General features: G+C 48.4%; 1 protein-coding gene across 1 annotated transcript in view; it reads left to right on the top strand.

Annotated features, from left to right (window-relative positions):
* TUBGCP4 (tubulin gamma complex component 4) overlaps positions 1–14,157 on the top strand; it is a 42,153-nt gene that overhangs the window by 26,926 nt on the left and 1,070 nt on the right. Inside the window, exons 10-17 of the mRNA XM_004578136.4 lie at positions 5,159–5,209; positions 5,611–5,716; positions 6,771–6,878; positions 7,317–7,455; positions 10,090–10,267; positions 10,718–10,852; positions 12,908–13,024; positions 13,858–13,997. Of these exons, the coding sequence (XP_004578193.2) occupies positions 5,159–5,209; positions 5,611–5,716; positions 6,771–6,878; positions 7,317–7,455; positions 10,090–10,267; positions 10,718–10,852; positions 12,908–13,024; positions 13,858–13,997 (974 nt within the window). The remainder of the gene's footprint in view (positions 1–5,158; positions 5,210–5,610; positions 5,717–6,770; positions 6,879–7,316; positions 7,456–10,089; positions 10,268–10,717; positions 10,853–12,907; positions 13,025–13,857; positions 13,998–14,157) is intronic.

The raw sequence follows: 14,157 nt of genomic DNA, 5'->3' as shown, positions 1-14,157 counted from the left end.
CAGAGTCACAGGGCTGTTGGTGGTAGACTAGAGGCTAAAATCCTTTCCTTGCATGGGCTGAGATCCCATATCGGTGCCCGTTCTAATCCCAGTGGCCCCACTTCCCATCTAGCTCCCTGTTTGTGGCCTGGGAAAGCGATTGAAGATAACCCAAAGCCTTGGAACCCTGCACCCACGTGGGAGACCCAGAATGTCGCTGTCCTGCAGCGATGGACTTGGTGCACAGAGCCAATAATAACAGCGTGGACCCTGACTGTGGGAGACCCGGAAGAGGTTCCAGGTTCCAGGCTTCGGATCGGTGCTGCACCAGCCGTTGCGGCTCACTTGGGGTGTGAATCATCGGACGGAAGATCTTCCTGTCTCTCCTCCTCTGTGTATATCTGACTTTGTAATAAAATAAATAAATCTTTAAAAAAAAAAAAGAAAAGAAAAGCAGAGTGACAGAGACTAAGGGAGAAAGATCTTCCATCTGCTGCTTTGTTCTCCAAGTATGTAAAATGGCCTGGACTGGACCAGGCCAAAGGCAGGAGTCTAGACTCCATCCTAGTGTCCAACATGGATGTGAGGACTCAAGGCCTTGGGTCATCCTTTGCTGCTTTCCCAGACCATTAGCAAGGAGCTGGATTGGAAATGGAGCAGCCATGACACTAATAGGCACTCATACAGGATGCCAGCACCATGGGGAGGAGGTTTAGCTTGCTGCGCCACTGCCCTGGCCCCCATGTGGTACTCTGACAAGGACAGAAGAACAACTGTTGGCAAATTGATCTGTAATTACTCAGGAAGTGACAAACTTGAGATCAGAAATAGGTAAACTGATCCCCAGTGTTTGGTAGATGCCATTTTAAATTGTGACCAGTGATTTTCCAAAAGAGCATGTGTTCTGTGGCTCATGGAGATAAAATTTAAAAAATGAGACATTTAGTCAGTCAACAGTTGTTAATTGTTCCAGTGGTTGTCATTTAGCCTAGTGGGGAGTCACTCGGGAAAATTTTTAAATTTATACTTGCACCAAGTCCTTACAGAATTTCACATTCTACATCAGGAGTCAGTAGTTAGCTGGATTTCAACACACGAACCTGCACCGGCAGACAAGCCTGTGTGAGTGATTTCTGCAATGTAGATAAGCCTTGAGAGCACACTAGAATTAGCTTCTAGAACCACCAAGAAACTTAGCCGGCTAAGTTCTGAAGGTTGAAACCACATTAATGTAATATACCACAGGGCCCTTTTCCTCTTCCCGTCACTGTTGTGAAATCTCCTGGCTCTGGGAGACAGAGCTATGAAGTAGAAACAATTAGATTTTAAAATGACCTGGAAGTATCACTGAATTTGAGTCTTTTTTTTTTTTTTAAGATTTATTATTATTGGAAAGCTGGATATACAGAGAGGAGGAGAGACAGAGAGGAAGATCTTCCATCCGATGTTTCACTCCCCAAGTGAGCCGCAACGGGCTGGTACGCGCCAATCCGATGCCAGGAACCAGGAACCTCTTCTGGGTCTCCCACGCGGGTGCAGGGTCCCAATGCTTTGGGCCGTCCTCTCCTGCTTTCCCAGGCCACAAGCAGGGAGCTGGATGGGAAGTGGAGCTGCTGGGATTAGAACCGGCGCCCATATGGGATCCTGGGGCGTTCAAGGTGAGGACTTTAGCCGCTAGGCCACGCCGCCGGGCCCCGAATTTGAGTCTTTTAAGAAAAGATTTATTGGGCCCAGTGCAGTAGCCTAGTGCCTAAAGTCATCACCTTGATTGCGCCAGGATCTCATATGGGCGCCGGTTCTAGTCCCGTCAGCCCCACTTGCCATCCAGAGCAGTTGAGGACGGCCCAAAGCCTTGGGACCCTGCACCCGTGTGGGAGGCCTGGAGGAAGTTCCTGGCTCCTGGCTTTGGATCAGCACAGCACCGGCCATTGCAGTCACTTGGGGAGTGAATCATCAGACAGAAGATATTCCTCTCTTTCTCTCCTCTCTGTATATCTGACTTTACAATAAAAATAAATACATCTTAAAAAAGATTGATTTAGGCAAGTTACAAAGAGAAAGAGCTTTCATCCACTGGTTCACTCCCTAAGTGGCTGCAAGAGTGAGGCAAGGCCAAGTGAAGCCAGGAGCCAGGAGGTCCATCCTGGTCTCACCTGTGGGTAAGACGTCCGAGCACTTGGGCTCTCTTCCACTGCTTTACCAGGTGTGTTAGCAGAGAACTGGATGCGAAGTGGAGCAGTGGAAATTTGAGATAGTGCGCAAGGATGGGCATTATTATAATAATGACAACAACTTATAGTAATGAGAAGAAATAGAATGCCCAAAAGAAAACGATGGGGAGTGACAAACAAAGGTGTTCACAAGCTAATGTGCTAGCTTGCTGTCAGGCCGTGGAAGGGCATGGAGGGGTTCGTGGGTTCTGACTGCACTCAGTTCCTTTCTTCATAGGCGTGCCGGTTATACTCGATTGCTGTGCATTCCTCCAGCTAATGTGTACTCTGGGAGGCAGCAGATGATGGCTGAAATACTTGGGGCCCAGCCATCCATATGAGAGACCCAGATTGAATTTTGGGCTCTTGACCTTGGCCTGGCCCAGCCCTGGCTGTCATGGGAATTTTGGAAGTGAACAAGCAGATGGGAGGTGTATCTGTCTCTCACTGCCTTTCAAACAAAAACAATGTGGGGCTGATGCGGTGGTTCAACTGCCTAATCCTCCACTTCTAAGCGCTGAGATACCACACAGATCACTGGTTTGTGTCCCAGCTGCTCCACTTCCCATCCAGCTCCCTGCTTATGGCCTGAGAAAGCAGTGGAGGATGGCATAAGTGCTTGGGACCCTGCATCTGCATGGGAGGCGTGGAGGAAGCTCCTGATTTCAGATTGGCTCATCTCCAATCATTGTGACCATTGGGGAGTTAATCAGCAGATGGAAGATCTTTCTGACTGTCTTCTGTAAATCTGCCTTTCCAGTAAAAATAAATCAATCTTTTTTTTCCTTCTTTTTATATTTTCCTTTTTTTATTATATTTTTTTTATAATCTTTACATAGTTAATTAGGGCATAAAGGTTCAAGGGCTACAGGAAAGTGGGTAAGACTGTCATTTCCACACATTTTTTTTCTGTATCTGGGGTTAATATAAGGGAGGTAAAGGGAGAAGCCCCACCCAGACTCCCACCCATCCCAGTAATGCATACAAAGTTCCTCTATTGTTGTAGTGTTAACTGTAAGCTTCTAACACATAAACTTATCAAGTTAAAGAAGTTCTTTAATAAAATACAGGTCAAGTTCCTAATATTTTGCATGTAAATTTCTAGCTATTTAACATAATTCTTTTTTATGTTTTTGTATGTGTACATTGCTATTATCATTTTCCTTAAAGCGTATTAAGAATTTTGGGGGCACTGGCAGTGTAGCCTAGTGGCCCCAGACCAGCTCCAGATGTTATGGCCATTTGGGGAGTAAACCAATGGATAGAAGTGCGCACTCTCTCCATTTCTGTCTGTCTTGCTCTCTGTAACTCTACTTTTCAAATAAATACTCTTTAAAACTGTGTATTTTTTTTTTAAAGATTTATTCATTTTATTACAGCCAGATATACACAGAGGAGGAGAAACAGAGAGGAAGATCTTCCATCCGATGTTTCACTCCCCAAGTGAGCCGCAACGGGCCGATGCACGCCAATCCGATGCCGGGAACCTGGAACCTCTTCCAGGTCTCCCACGCGGGTACAGGGTCCCAATGCATTGGGCCATCCTCTCCTGCTTTCCCAGGCCACAAGCAGGGAGCTGGATGGGAAGTGGAGCTGCCGGGATTAGAACCGGTGCCCATATGGGATCCCGGGGCTTTCAAGGCAAGGACTTTAGCCGCTAGGCCACACCGCCGGGCCCAAAACTGTATTTTAATGAAGAGTATTTTAGGTTCTTTGTGTCATAGCTCAAGTTTATTTATTTGAGAAGCAGTGAGAGTGTGAAAAAGTATACCTGCACAGGGCCCTATCCGTGGACTTGCTTTCCATATGGCTGCAACTGCTGAGGCTGGCCCAGGCTGGAACTTGGAGCTGGGAACTCAACCCAGCTCTCCCACATGGCAGGGACCCAATTCTCACTGACTGCCCACGTCTGCAGCAGCTGGAGGCCAGGGTCAAGAGCCCAAGCTGGGAAGCTGGTTGATGTGGGATGTACAGGTCTTCTTGCCACTGTACCTAACACTTACCCTGAAGACAAATTCAGAGACCACGATGGATTTGTAAGAAGTGAAGGAAGCAAACATAAACGGGGAGTATACACTGCTACGTGATTGTAGCATTTGCCTCAGCCAGTCCAATGGAGGCTTGTGCAGCTGGACTCCCTTCAGAAATGTCCCAAATCGGGGTGAGGGGGCAAGGCCCCATTACTCCTGTGTCTACTGGTTACTGGCTGTGGGTTGCCTGCAGGGAGGGAGCAGAACCTTGAGTAAGGAAGCTCCCTTGAGCCAAGGCCAATTCCTGGAGTGTCCACAGCCAGCCAAACGCCCAGTGACTGGGATGATGGTTAACTCAGTCTCCAGCAGGTCTGGACCTCACACTATCACATTCACCTGACCTGTACTGCAGTTTCTGTTCCAGATAGTAAATGGTGTGCTGTATGGTTTATTCTTGACTTATCTCATTATTCGGGCCTGTGTGGGGATGTCAGTTGCTGTCATGATGTGTATTGGCCTTTTGTCCCTAATCTGTGTCAGTTCCAGTGAGTTTAGAGAGAAAGGGAAATGAGCTCTTGTGTGGAGAACCCCAGTACCCTGAATCACTGCTGCACTTCTCTGAGAAAATCCTGTAGTCAGAATTTTGCCCTTGATGCTGCTTCTGTAGATAATATTTCTATATTAATCACAAACCTTGCTGAATTCTCTTACTAGTTCTGACAGTCAATCTGTATGTCATTTCTCTTAGACTTTCCATGCATGTAGTGACATCATGTGTTAGTAATGCCAGTCTTGGGGTGGACATCTGACCTGGCATTTAAGAATTTAAGATGTAAATTGGGATGCCTGCAGTTAACTATCCTTGCATTCCTGAGATTAACTCAGTTATATAGTGGCCTGTGTTCTTTTTTCAATGTATTGCTGGACTTGTTCATAATCGCTCTTCAGGAGTTTAGGGAATAAATGGAGTTTGGTCTGTTCGCTTTGTTCTTTCCACAGCATCTCTGGAAGCTGATGGTGGAAGAGTCAGATCTCCTTGGCCAGCTAAAGGTAATTGCTTGAATTTAAAATGATGCTGCAGGCAGGGGCTCAGGTCCTCAGCCTGTCCCAAGGGCACTGGTCCCCCAAACCCAGTCTTCATTTGTCTTCATCCAAGGGAGCAGACTACACCCAGTGTTGCCTATCTATCATAACACAGGATGTTAGAGTTTGCTTTCTTCTGGCCATGTAGAATCATGGTGCTGCGGGGTAGCTGGTCCCAGAACACGCACTGGTCATCCTGTGGGGAGCTGCTGAGTGTGCTTTGAAACACCAAGCGCTTCTCTCCCTCCATGGCTGAGGCTCAAACTGATGAGGTGGAAATGAACTGCATGGCCCCCTTGGGTTAGTGAAAACCTCCTGCTGTCCCCAGCCCTCCTTTACTGGATTCTGAACTCAAATTCTTTCCTCAGATCATTAAAGACTTTTACCTCTTGGGACGTGGTGAACTGTTTCAGGCCTTCATTGACACGGCTCAACACATGTTAAAGACGCCCCCCACGGCAGTAACTGAGCACGGTAAATGCCCCGTGGCCCTGAGCTGCTGCTGCTGTTAGGCCTGCTCCAGCCTCCAGAGTGGTTTCCCATGATGGGAGATCTTCCAGGCAGGCTTCACGCTGCCTGGGAGCCCTCCTTGGAGACTTGGTGCGGGGCATCACACCTGGTGTTCTCACACATACCTCTGTGGCACTACTGCCCCTTGCAGTGCTGCAGGAGGGTCCTGGGGGTTGTGAATGATAGAGACCATACCTGAGCTAGGCTCATGAGGAAAAGGATGTTTCACTCTTCTGTCTGAAACCACAGTGGGACAAGGTTATAGCTGGGCCTCAGCACAACTACAACGAGGGGATCCGGTACTACTCTCACTCTCTCACCATATCTTATGTGTCCCTTGTGTGGTCTTTGGTCATCTCCCAGGAAATGTGGCCACCAATGGTTCCCAGAACATGCCACCCAGTGTCCTCTCTACAAAGAACCAAACCCAGCCCCTCTGGTAACTGAAGAATTTCAGAGAAAGAGTTTTGATTGGTCCATCCCAAAGCACGTGCCTATCCATGCATCAGTCAAAAGGGCCAGACATTAGCATTTACCTGGTTCAGTAAAATGTCCACCCCTCAACAAACTGGTTGCTCTTCCTGTTCAGCAGGGTTGTGTAAAGATCAGAGCTAAAATAAGAAAACGGGAGGAAGTACAGGGGACATTCAGGATGGTCACCTTGGTAGCTCAAAAAAACCAGTGATGTCTTTTGTACTTCTTGGTTGTAGATATAAGGAAGCATAAGTCACTCAAGCAAATAAAAGGAGGAATTTATACATTTCAATACCTGACAAACTCAGGGGTGTGAGTTGCATCATCTGTTATCCAGCACCCCACCCCGGGAAATCACAGGAGCCATCCTGGTCAGGGATGATTCTCTAGGAATTAGCAAAGAGGAAGAGGAGTGAAGGAGTGTCAGACAGAGCAGAAGACGTCCAGGGCGTCCTGCTCCTGTGTCAGGCTGGGCGAGGAGGAGGCTGGCGGAGGTGGGTCAGCAGCCAGGCCTGCTTGCCAGCCCCTGTGTGTTTTCCTGCAGACGTGAACGTGGCCTTTCAGCAGTCTGCACACAAGGTGCTGCTGGATGACGACAACCTCCTTCCTCTGTTGCACTTGACAATCGAGTATCATGGAAAGGAGCATAAAGGTTTGCCTCTCGCTCCCTTTCCACCTTTCTGCCCCTACTCGTCATTTGTATTCCCTTCTCCATTCCTCTCCACCTCTATAGCAGTTGGCCTGATGTCACCCTGTACAAACCCATAGCTTTACAGGTGCGAGCAGAACTCCAAAGGAGGTTGAGTAAGGTGCTCCAGCCAGTTTTGTCTTTTGGAGTTTCTTTGTCATGCTGTTAGAATGGTCCCTGTTTATTTCCAGCTTCCAGACTTTAAAGTTGGGGAAGAATTTTTAATACACCTCTCAGGAAATTTCCATGTCCCCCCACCACCCCGCATTTGTGTCCCCTTCATTCTCAAACAGCACAGACTCCAGTAAGCGCTTGGCTCACATGTGCCCTTCTCCTTACTGACTCCCTGAGTCCCTGGCACTAGATTAACCAAGTGGTCTTCTTTTTCCTTGGTCATTGCAGACACTGCTCAGGGGAGAGAAGTACCTTCTCGGGAAACTTCTCCCCGGGAAGCTCCTGCCTCTGGCTGGGCAGCCCTCGGTCTTTCCTACAAAGTTCAGTGGCCACTACACATTCTCTTTACTCCCGCTGTCTTGGAAAAGTGAGTATTTCTGAGTTTCTCAGAGATAAATGTTGCCCACCTTCTTTAAGATTTATTTATTTGAAAGAGTTACAGTTTGACAGGGAGACAGAGGTCTTTCATTCCCTGGTTCACCTCCCAAATGGCCACAATGGCCAAAATGAAGCCAGGAGCCAGGAATGTGGAGCTTCTTCCGGGCTTCCTATGTGAGTACAGGGACACAGAGCCTTGAGCCATCCTCCACTGCTTTCCCAGTCCATAAGCAGGGAGCTGGATCAGAAACAAGGTAGCTGGGACTCAAACCAGTGGCTGTATGGGATGCCAGTGCTGCAGGCAGAGGTTTAACTTACTACACCACAGCAACCCCCATTCTCCTGACAGAAACCCTATTGTTGAGGGAAGAAATGAGCAGGAATAGAATTGACAAGTGGTGTTTACTAGTCTGTAAACCAGAGGCTGCAACCTCTTGGCCTTCATGGTAACAGATTATAGGTGAGGAGGCTGTGGACATGAGATGGTAGGGCATGGAGCGTGCTGGAATGGATGGGAGGCTGTGGATCTACTTAAAAATATATCTATAGTTTTTAACGAGCCAGAGAAGCATCTGTAGACTTCCAGGTTGTGACCACTAAAAATGACATCTCAGGCACCACGTGAGAAGCTAGCCTGTGGTGATTCCATTGGGCCTGGCAAGGATCTTCCCTAACTTTTGCAGTTTTTGTTGTTTTGCCTGGATAACACTTCCAGCCTACAAGTTTGCTGAAGACTTCAGCCCTGGACAGAGATCACTTTTTGTTTTTGTTGGGGAGTAGTGTAAAAGATTTATTTATTTATATGAAGAATAGAATTAAAAAGAGAGGGAGAGACAGAGATCTTCCATCCCCAAATGGCCTCAATGACCAGAGCTAAGCTGATTTAAAACTGGAAGCAGGAACTTCTTCTGGGTCTCCCAGGCAGTACAGGGTTCCAGTCCAGGCCATAATCAGGGAGCTGGAAGGGAAGTGGAGCAGCCAGGACACAAACCAGTGCCCATATGGATGCTGGTGCTGGCAGTCAAGACTATCCAGTTGAACCATCATTCTGGCTCCAAGAGATTACTTCCTCACTCGTAGGGGGAGGCCATGGGGCAGCCATGGCTACTATTTTGAGAGATGCTGAAGCAGACCAAATGTGAAGCAGAAAAGATGAGGCTGCCTCAAGAAGCCCGTGGCAGGTTCTGAGTCCATGTCCAGTTAAGCAAGCTGCACCGGCCTTGTCCAGAGCTTCCACAGCTCCCAGCATGCCACAGGCTACTTACAGCCTAACTGGTAAGCACTTAACAACTGTGAGGAAAGCATACTTTCCAACCTTTGGTTGTAGAATTTACTAACTATAAACACAAGAGATACTATAATAAACTCTCCTGTCCTCCTTACCATCATCCTCATTATGGCAATTGTTTAATTTTTTTCTCCTGTCCCTTTATTTGGCTAGAGCTTTATAAAGCAAATGTTACCTCTGTTCAAGCCTACTATTTTGAGATGCTGAGGCAGACCAGATGTAAACCAGAAAGTGTTATTTCACTCTCCCAGGATGCAATTTATAAAGGCATATTTTCGGGCCCAGCACGATAGCCTAGTGGCTAAAGTCCTCGTCTAGGATGTACCAAGATCCCATATGGACATCAGTTTTAATCCCAGGAGCCCCACTTCCCATCCAGCTCCCTGCTTGTGGCCTGGGAAAGCAGTAGAGGATGGTCCAAGGCCTTGGGACCCTGCACCTGTGTGGGAGACCCAGAGGAGCTTCTGGCTTCAGACTGGCACAGCGCCAGCCATGGCGGTCACTTGAGGAGTGAATCATTGGACAGAGGATCTTCCCGTGTGTCTCTCCTCCTTTCTATATATATCTGACTTTGCAATAAAAAATAAATCTTAAAAAAAAGAGGGCAATTTTCAAAATAAACCCAAAGCTATTATCACATCCAGTAAAATAGTAGTCCCTAATATTTCCAGTCTACACTCAAATTTCTCCAGTTGTCTATAAAAATGTCTTTGGGTTTGTTAGAAATCAGTATCCATGCAGGATCTACTATATTTCAACGTTTGATTCATCAGAAATAGATTATTTTTCTTTTCAAAGATTTATTTTATTTCTATTGGAAAGGCAAATGTAAAGAGTGTCCGCTGGTTCACTCCTCAATTGGCCACAATGCCAGAGCTGAGCCAGTCCGGAGCCAGGAGCCAGGAGTTTCCTCCAGGTCTCCCATGCAGGTCAGGGTTCCAAGGCTTTTGACCATCCACAAGCAGGGAGCTGGATGGGAAGTGAGGCCACTGGGACATGAACCAGTGCTCATATGGAATCCTGGCACTTGCAAGTAGAGGATTAGCCAATCAAGCCATTATTCCAGGCCAACTTTTTTTTTTTAAGAGAATGATTCTAAAAAGCTATTTGTACTCTTTTTGTGAATTCCTTTTTTGATACAAAATCCTATTGCTACGTGTCATGTTGTGGGATGCCGTTGAAGTTCACTGAAGCAGCTGTGTTTCCCTGTAAAATAAGCTACAGCTTATGCCTGCTCTGCTGGTGGCACTTTCCTCCCTATGTGGAGGTTCAGTGGGTGGCTCCTTGTCCTGGGATCTTGTCAAGTGTGGCTCTTGAATCACCTCTCGGTCCCAGGTATAATGTTGTCTTCAAGTACTTGCTGAGTGTGCGTCGGGTACAGGCTGAGCTGCAGCACTGCTGGGCCCTGCAGATGCAGCGCAAGCACCTCAAGTCCAACCAGACCGATGCGGTCAAGTGGCGCCTGCGGAATCACATGGCGTTCCTGGTGGACAACCTGCAGTACTATCTCCAGGTCTGTGGAGGAGCAGCAGCAGGGAGGGTACGGAAGGACTTGTGGGAGAGCAGCAGGAGGCAGCCAGAAGCGGCTCCTGTGCTAAAACCCTGGGGAACGTCCGGAGCATGTTTCTTGGGGGCGTCTTAGTGGAAAATAGAACCAGATGGTGAAGATGGAGTGATTTCTTGCAGACGGACCCTTTATTTGCTGCTTTCTCTAACCTCTGGAATCCTGTGAGACTTACCCCAGTCCGTCAGTTCCTTGGACGTGGTGTGGGTAGATGAGGTTGGAGCCTGGGCCAGGGCTTTGCAGATAATGGGCTACAAGGCCAGCTTTGCCTGTTGGCCTTATGGTAGCTTCAGTTAAAGTTGAACGGGGCAGATCATTTCTTTTCCATCCTGTTGGCATGATACTGGCTCTGGAACCTTAGGATGTCCAAGCTGCTGAAACTGTGTATCTGCCCATCAGGTCGACGTGCTGGAGTCTCAGTTCTCACAGCTGCTTCATCAGATCAATTCCACCCGAGACTTTGAAAGCATTCGCCTGGCCCACGACCACTTTCTGAGCAATTTGCTGGCACAGTCTTTTATCCTGCTGAAACCTGTAAGTAGGACTGCTCGCTTTTCTCAGACTGCTTTTTGCACTTACTGTTCCCTTAGGCACCTGGGGCTGACAGTCTGTAAAACTTATGAAGAAGGTGTTTTTGGTTTTAATTACTTATTTGAAAGGCAGTGAGGAGAGAACCTCTATCCAGTAGTTCACTTCCCAAATGCCTGCAATGGCCAGGCCAGAGCCAGGAGTCAGGAATTGCAGCCGGTGGCAGAACTCATACTTGGGTCTTCATCTTCCCAGATGGATTAGCAGGAAGCTAGATCTGAAGTGGAGGAGGCCAGTGCCACGGCTTAGTAGACTAATCTCTACTTGTAACGGCAGCATCGCACAGGGGTGCCTGTTGGTGTCCTGGCTGCTCTCCTTCCAATCCAGCTCCCTTCTAGTGCACCTGGGAAAGCAGTGAGAGACGGCCAGAGAAGTGCAGTTACCAGGACTCAGACCAGCACTCCCATGTGGGATATAGGTGTGCCAAGCAGAGGCTCACACACTGAAATTCAACACCTGTCCCAGTTATGTTTTAATACTTATTTTTATTGGAAAGCCACAGTAGAGGAAACTGATCTTCCACTTACAAATTAACTCCCCAAATGGCCACATTGGCCAGAGCTGAGTTTTCCTAAGCCAGGAGCTGCTTCTAGTTCTTTCATGTGGGTGCAGGGGCCTTAAGCCATCTTCCACTGCTTTCCCAGGCAGTGAGCTGGATCAGAAAGAGCACTTGGGCCCGGCGCTATAACGTAGTGGTTAAAGTCCTCGCCTTGAATGTGCCAGGATCACATATGGGCGCCGGTTCCCATCCAGCTCCCTGCTTGTGGCCTGGGAAAGCAGTTAAGGATGGCCCAAAGCTTTGGGACCCTGCACCCACGTGGGAGACCCAGAAGAGGCCCCTGGCTCCTGGCTTTGGATTGGCTCGGCTCCAGTCATTGAGGCCACTTGGGGAGAATCATTGGACGAAGATCTTCCTCTCTGTCTCTCCTCCTCTCTGTGTATGTCTTTCCAATAAAAATAAACAAATATTTTTAGAAATGGAGTACTGGAGACTGGCACCCATGTGGGAAGGTGGTGTCGCTGCAGGCGGAGGGAGCTAACCCAGTATACTGGCCCCTCAGCTCCATTATTAACGTCTCACAAAACAAAACTAGAGATGAAATGGCTTTGAATTTCTGATACAATATGGTGAGCTTCAATAGATGAAAAATTATGTGCTGAACCCCCAGAAAAGAGGATTTAAAACTCAGTAACTGACATTGAAGAAAAACCAGTGAAAGCACATAGAAACTACTAGAATGCACCAGTCTGTTTGAAAGTTATGCTCTCAGCTCGGGTAGCAGCTGGTGGGATTCTATGGGACTCCCATGTGTATCTGTGAAGTACACAGCCATCTCCTTCAAGGCAGCGGACAGGAGTCATCCGGGCCTCGGGGCACTTCAGATCCCTGCAGCAAGCCCAGGCCTCAGCGTGTTTAGAGCACACAAGCTGGCTCCCCATCCCGGGGGGGAAGGGCAGGAAACCCCAAGTGGTTCCCTATGTTTCTAGCCTGTGGTTTATGCTCCATGCAGTGGTCAGTACTGCCGAGAGCGCCACATCACCGATGCTTCAGTCGGCTCTGTGCTGGTGCTTGTGGCTGCTGCTGAACAGTCATACAGATGTCACTTGCAAGGGTTCTGTGAAATGAAAACATCCTAGCACCATGTGACAGTAAGTAGACAGTGTCCTTATGGGGCGTGGATGCATCCTTGAGGAAAAGCGGAATATCAGAGCAGCTCACCAGCACTGTTTGTTGAGTGCTTACTGTGTGCGAAGCACTAAGCTGTTGGAGGACTCGGTCAGACATGACACACATCAGTGACAACATAGGTGCCTGTGCAGCGCTGCTCATACGGGGAGAGAAGTGGAGAAGGCAGCGTGTTACACAGAGTGTCCCAGGTCGGGGGAGCCAGGAACACTGTGTGTAGGAGCACAGCGAGGCTTGGGGCACCGTGCTTGGAAAGGTTTGTGTCTGTTTCCACAAGTCTTCATGCTGCAATTGCCAACTCTGCATCCTGGCAGGTGTTTCACTGCCTGAATGAAATCCTGGATCTGTGTCACAGCTTCTCTTTGCTGGTCAGTCAGAACCTGGGCCCACTGGATGAGCGGGGCGCTGCCCAGCTGAGCGTTCTCGTCAAGGTAAGTCGGTCCAGCCCTGGCCAGAGGGGCTGCAGAGCAATCCCCCCAGGACATCACACACAGAACCAATGAGATGCAAAGATTAATGTGGGCCTCACAGTTCAAAAATAACTCAGCCTTGCATATCTATGCGTCCCCCCAAATACATCAGCTCTGCTTTCTCACCTTGTCCCCCAGCACCCCTCTTTCTTCCTTCAGTCCACATTCTATCCACGGAGCTTAAAAAACTGTCTGCCTCTAACTTTAACATTGTCATGGGAGAACTTGTTTTTAATTTCTATTAAAGATTTACCTATTTTTATTGGAAAGGCAGATATACAGGAGGAGGAGAGACAGAGAGGAAGATCTTCGATCCGATGATTCACTCCCCAAGCAGCCGCAACGGCTGGAGCTGAGCCAATCCAAAGCCAGGAGCTACTTCCGGTGCTCCCATATGGGTGCAGGGTCCCAAAGCTTTGGGCCATCCCCGACTGCTTTCCCAGGCCACAAGCAGGGAGCTGGATGGGAAGCTGGGCTGCTGGGATTAGAACTGGTACCCATATGGGATCCCGGCACGTGCAAGGCAAGGACTTCAACCGCTACACTATCATGCCGGGCCCGACAATGTTAATTTGAAACCAGTCATTAAGAGAATATTCCCATAGAAGCCATGCATTTCATAGGGTACTAAGAAGTCCTAAGTTACTAGAAATGGGTATCTGGAAAGCCTCAAAAGTTGCATAACATTTTGAACAAGGATTTTCCAAGAAACTTCCCTCCCTCCCTCTCCCAGCAGGCTCTGCACACAAGTTGGTGAGTGTAAGAAGTGACATCTTTGGGCCTTCTCCCCACAGGGCTTTAGCCGCCAATCTTCATTGTTATTCAAGATTCTTTCCAGTGTCCGGAACCACCAGATCAACTCAGATTTGGCACAACTGCTGCTACGACTGGATTACAACAAATACTATACACAGGCTGGTGGCACCCTGGGCAGGTAGGGGCAGCCCCGGGCAGACTCACTCCCCAGGTTTTCAATGACCTGTGGAATTTAAGAGCTGGAAGAAGGCTTTAGCTCCACTGAGTCCAAACATCCTAATCTTACTACCAGGCGCAGGAAGGCAGGGATAGGAAGGGTGAGACACCTGACAGTGGGA

This window comes from Ochotona princeps, chromosome 6 (genome assembly GCF_030435755.1).
Source record: "Ochotona princeps isolate mOchPri1 chromosome 6, mOchPri1.hap1, whole genome shotgun sequence".
Taxonomy (NCBI): domain Eukaryota; kingdom Metazoa; phylum Chordata; class Mammalia; order Lagomorpha; family Ochotonidae; genus Ochotona; species Ochotona princeps.
The sequence above is the reverse complement of the archived record's forward strand: the minus strand, read 5'-3'. Positions and strand labels throughout refer to the sequence as shown.